General features: G+C 34.9%; 1 protein-coding gene across 1 annotated transcript; it reads left to right on the forward strand.

The window, feature by feature from the left end:
- The first annotated feature begins 2411 nt into the window (after positions 1-2411).
- Positions 2412-5597, forward strand: LOC126978108 (zinc finger BED domain-containing protein 4-like). The gene is made up of 2 exons (XM_050826835.1): positions 2412-3221; positions 3788-5597. The coding sequence occupies exons 1-2, from the start codon at positions 3002-3004 to the stop codon at positions 5491-5493; spliced, it is 1926 nt and encodes a 641-aa protein (XP_050682792.1). The 5' UTR covers positions 2412-3001; the 3' UTR covers positions 5494-5597.
- The last annotated feature ends 374 nt before the right edge of the window (positions 5598-5971 follow it).

Below are 5971 nucleotides of genomic sequence, written 5' to 3' on the forward strand. Positions count from 1 at the left end.
ATACTAGTGGCGCCGTATCTAATACAACGTATGTAAGTGGTATTAATACTTTACAAATATATTTAAACGAAATTATAACTTTTGTTCACAAACATAAATATAATGTATTGCTGGGCTCGACCAAATTGGTGCATGATTTGAAGATTTTCCATAAGCTTCATGTTAGTAAATTTTACGTTTGAACCTCATAGCAAATTATATATAATATGTATTTAGTCGAAATTTAAACAGATATTTTTAACACTACTAAAGAGCATTAATGCGGCTTATTCACATTTTCATTTTATTGTTTGGGAATGTTCATTTTATTTCTTTTTTATATCAAAAGGGACAAACATGCAAAAGGCTAACGTGATGGGGGTGATGAGACAGCCGGCAATGGACATCCAAAAGTGAGCGAACATTGAACCGGGGGCGTTGCGGTGAGAGGAAAAGGTCCTACCTATTGCACCTACGATTGCATTTACCACAAAATTATTTTGGCTATATAGACTAAATTTCTTTATGATATCATTATCGCTATCAATTTTTTTCAGGTGTATAGGAAAAGACGTATGGAAATGATTGATCATAACACTCTCGGTTTCCTTATTATGATAATAACATCATTAACCAACTAATAGGTACCTAATGTTACAATTGTTTTTAATCTTGCGAAAATAAAATCAAAAGTGCTTTGTGTGAAGTTTGACAGCTAGCATTCAGCCTACAGACTACAGTTTATTTGAAACCAAAATTTATGGACGATGCGGGACTTGAACCTGCGCCTCTCGGGTTCCGTTCGAGCACCGTTTCCGACTGAGCCAACCGTCCGAGTGACGCATCGAAAATTTGGTATGTCTTGTTCAACTCTCAGGTTGTGACTCTATATAAAGGATCTATTTTACAGTAAACAATAAATTGCGTAGATTTGAATCAGCGACGACTCAAGCCACTCGGATGGTTGACACAGTTGGTAAGAGCGCTCGGACGGAAGCTGAGAGGCGCGGGTTCGAGTCCCGCATCGTCCAAAAGTATTGGCTACAAATTTATTTTATATATTTAATTCCAGAAGTGGTCGAGATCTTCTTCGGCTACTAGAGGAGTGCCGCAAGGCTCAATTCTGGGGCTAATCCTTTTTATTTTGTATTGCACGGATATAACAAGTAGTTTCCGGAACTGTAAATTTCATATTTATGCTGACGACCTCCAAGTGTATATTACCTTCAATCCTAACGATACTAAAACAGGCCTTGTTAAACTGAACGAAGATCTAGATAGAAATTATTTATGGTTTCATAGAAACGGATGAGTTCTAAATCCATCTATATCAAAATTTATGATTTTAGGTTCAAAAACACAAATAAATCAATACTATTGTATTGACCGGGTCGATTAAGCTCGAAATTTGGGTGTTTTGATGGATGGCAGACTGCAATTTCATAACCATTGCTTGAGACTGTCAAAAGTTGTTACTTTAAGTACTTTTTAGGTAATATTTAAGCGAGGAACTTAGGATTCTGTTATGCGAGTCCTTAATATTATCTAAACTGAATTACGTTGATTCTGCTATTGGCGAGCGTCTTCTGTCTAAATCTAAAAAAATAATTCAGCAAGGACTGAATGCATGTGCACGCTTTAGCTTTTATATCCCTCGTAGAGTCCACGTTACTCCATACCTTAACCGCAGTAACCTTAAGAGCATGAATTCGCGCCGGTACCTTCATTTTGCCCCTTTGCTTTTTAAAATTATCCGTACTCGTACATCACCTTATTAGTTCCACAAATTAGAGTTCCCACAAAGCCAGGTGCGTATGGCTACACGTTTGGTTTGCCCAAAACACCGTACAACTGCATTTCGTGGCAGCTTTCGGTATGTTTCCACGAAGTGTGGAAGTGGAATAATATCCCGCCACGCGGAACTGCATTAGTTTAGGGCTATTTAATTTAAAATACAAGAAATATCTTATTAATGTCCAAAAATCAATTTAAAATATTAAAAATAAAAAGATTGTGTTGTGTGGCAATGGCAAGTTTAAAAGTTTAATTGTATTGTTCCTGGTAAATTTATTGCCTTAGTTTTAATTTAAGATCCTAGTTTCACTATTTTTTGTGCTCTGTGCTCATAGAGAATTAATAGTTTGTAAACCTTCGTGTGATAGGATTGCGGGTTAGTAGCGCTCTCTGGGTTTCCACTGAAGACCAGCATTGTGGATTCTTTCGAAACCACAACTATGCTGTGTTGGGGCCCATTGGCGTCATTAGATCTCATAATTAGAATAGTATAACTTTAACAACTATAATCAGAATGTATAATGACGTCAATTGACATTTTTTCTTCATCACTTTAACATAACATAATGTTTAAAATTTCGGTGCCCAAAACAGCTTGTCCGTCACCTATTTCATACGCCGTGAAACTCGATGTGTGTTTGTATCAGGGATGTTGCGAACATTCGCATCTGCATCCGCAAATGCGGAACATCCGCATTGTTTTGGACATCTGCATCTGCTTCCGCATCCGCATTAATCAATGCGAATGTTCATGCGGATGCGAATATTATACAAGTAGCGACAAGAAAGAAATTGGGCGGGGCCGGTGATTGACGCGTGCCGGTCGCACGTGACAATAACCAATGGGAGCGAAGAAATTAGTGACAAGATTCGACACGTTTGTTTGTTTTCGCTAGTGCATCATTTGTTTGTTCCTTTCCTTGCAAGTGGAAGTGAATAAATACGTGTTTGTTTGCGTTGTGAAGTGAAAGTGAACTACTTATCGTATCATAAAGATAAATAGGTATTTTTAATGTTATTGTGATACAGTGTGTAAATAAGAAGAGTTTACAAGAAAACTTTATATTATTTAAGACTAATATCCATAAGATCACAGGGTAACTTCTATTATATTACGCCGGTAATACGTTTTATTGTAGGAAAAAATATCGTTTTATGACGAAATTCGTTATTTTTCCAGTGTGATTCCCGTTATTGATAGTTTATCTATCTAACTATTTAGTCAACAATGTCACCACCGACCAAAAGTAATGTATGGGATTATTTTGAACCAAATAAAGAAGACCAGGATAAAGCTGATTGTAAAATATGCAAAAAAAGCTACTCTCGCAAGGGCCGCACCACGTCGTCTTTAAAAAACCATCTTAAGTCGATGCACTCAGAAGAATTTTCTACATTTGAGAACATTAGTAAAGAAAAAAAATTACAACAGATGAAATCTGACGCAAGTAAGTTTCATAATTAATAGTTTTAATTAATTAATATTTACTTGAGGCATTGTTTGGTTAGTTTAATAAAAGAATAGTTTTAGTTGTGGTTTATTGGCTAAGTTTCCACTCAATATTATAGTTATTTGCTGTCATATAAAACGTCAGTTGTAAAAAGACTAATATATGTAATTCATTTATCTACTTTTTTATTGTTTCAAAATAAAACAACCTGTACATAAATGTATATTTTTAATATGATATTAAAATATGAATAGTGAATTACTTAACTCAAAAACTATTCGGCTGATTGCAAAAATTTTATCACTATCAAAAAGTGTACCTTTTCTTTTTAGTGTAGTTTAGCTTCACGCTATATTTAATGTTAATGCCAGAAAACATTAGGGATCCTTCCTTCTTATAAATATTTATAAGGAATAAACTCCTTTTATTTTTATTTTTTGCAATATAAGTTGGACATTTGATAGAAAGGTTTTCTGGTGTTTTAAAATGTCCTCACTTTTTAATTACTTTTAAGTAAATAGTTTTTTACAACGAAAATTTTTATTTATTTGTGTATTTTTCAGATAAAGTTACCACTCCTCTGCAAGAATCAAAGAAACAACTTTCATTAGAGGAAATGGTTCTAAAAGAAAAGAAGTGGGACGTCAATAACTTGAATTCTAAAAAAATTGATAAACTCATTGGAGAAATGATTGCACTTCAAAATTTGCCGTTTAATTTTGTTGAAGGGCTAGGTTTTCGTAGACTGATGCAAGAATTAGCACCAAGATATAACTTTAGGGGACGCAATTTTTTTACAGATTTTGTATGCAAGGAATTATATAGCAAAGTGGCTCAAAAAGTTAAAGGATTAATCGAAAATTTTGATAACATGTCGTTTACGTCTGACATTTGGTCGGATCCTAGCTCAAACGCTTCTTTGCTTAGCCTGACTTGCCATGGAATTGCAGAAAACTTTGATAGATCATCGATAATATTGAAATGTGAGACATTTGACGGCCGTCACACTGGTGACATAGTTGCTGAAAAATTCAGTAACATGCTTTCTGAATGGAACATTAAAAAACAACAACTGCATTGCCTAATCAGAGATGAAGGGTCTAATATGAAACGAGCCGCGCGATTAGCAGCATTAAATGATATAGACTGTACTGTTCACAAGATACAACTGGCTATCCGTAGTTGTTTAGGTTCTCAAGAAAACATAAAAATACTAAAACAAAAATGTAAGAGAATTACGACCCATTTCAATCACTCTACCATTGCCCAGAAACAACTGCAATCAATTCAGGACAGACTGAATCAACCGCACCTGAAAGTGTTTCAAGATTGTGTAACACGATGGAACAGTACATTCTACATGTTCGAGCGTTTTTCAAAGATAAAGGATGCTCTGAGCCTTTACATGAATGATAATGAAATTGACCCTATTCTACCAGAAGAATGGAAAATGATTGAAAGTTTCATTCAATTACTGGGACCTTTTGAGGAAGCAACACGGGAACTGAGCAGCTCTTCTGCTCTTATTTCATCTGTGATACCGATAATACAAATGCTTGAAAAAAAAGTTGATGACTATTTATATTTAACAAGATCGCAAGAGTTTGATCCGATTCGTCAGGCTGTAACGACTTTGAAAAACGAACTTTCTACAAAGTTTTCTAGCTTGGGAGAAAACAATTTATATACCATCGCTACCTACTTAGATCCTCGCTATAAGCACAAATTTTTCACACCGGTGACTGAAGAAAAGATTAAAGATGACATTTTAAAAATGATAAATATTGAGAATGACAATTTTGAATCAGTTAATACCAATGCCAAAAGGGCTAAAATAACTGATTGCATGGAAAATGAAACAGAACAACTAGGACCAGGGACTTCAGGTTTCAACAAAAAGCCATGCTTAAAAAACGACCTGGCTATGATGTTAGATTCGTCGAGTGAAGACGAAAGTCAAGATGAGCCAGAAAATAGTAGCGTTGAAGCTGTATTAAAAAAAGAGTTACTTGCTTACCGTACTAAAAAAAGAATAAATGTGAGTGAAAATCCTTTAAACTGGTGGAGTGTACATCGAGGGGAATTCAAGGTATTATCGCCGATAGTACGAAGATTTTTATCTGCTCCACCGGGCAGTGTTCCTAGCGAACAACTATTTAGTAGCGCGGGATTAATTTACGAACCTCTGCGTAACAGACTAGAACCAGAAAAGGCGGCAATACTACTCTTCATCAAGTATAATGCTCCTATTTTTAAATTCAACTACTGATATAAAAAACAGAAGGTGTTCAGTTACATTATACATGACTTATATTTTTAACATAAAAATAAGTACTTAATTATGTTTGATTACAATAAAAATGTTAATAATTACGTTGTCATTGTTTTAATTCTTCATGGATAGACTTTATTTACATAATATCTTATACATCCGCATCCGCATCTGCATCCGCGGATGTGAGCCTGCTAAACTCCGCATCCGCATCCGTATCCGCGGATGTGAAAATATCGGCATCTGCAACATCCCTGGTTTGTATATCGCACGAATATATATACCTAAGATAAATGTTTGTCCTTACAATAGCAAAAAAAAACAATGTAAACGAAACCAAATTACTCTATATATAAATCTTAGAGCAGTTAAGAAAGTCCTATTATAATACTTGCGGCACAATGTTTCTTAGTTTTTATGACGTGAGTGAAATACGGTTATGGCTGTAACTTACCCCATTCTCCCCATTTAGGGA

The sequence above is a fragment of the Leptidea sinapis genome, chromosome 47 (genome assembly GCF_905404315.1).
Source record: "Leptidea sinapis chromosome 47, ilLepSina1.1, whole genome shotgun sequence".
NCBI lineage: Eukaryota > Metazoa > Arthropoda > Insecta > Lepidoptera > Pieridae > Leptidea > Leptidea sinapis.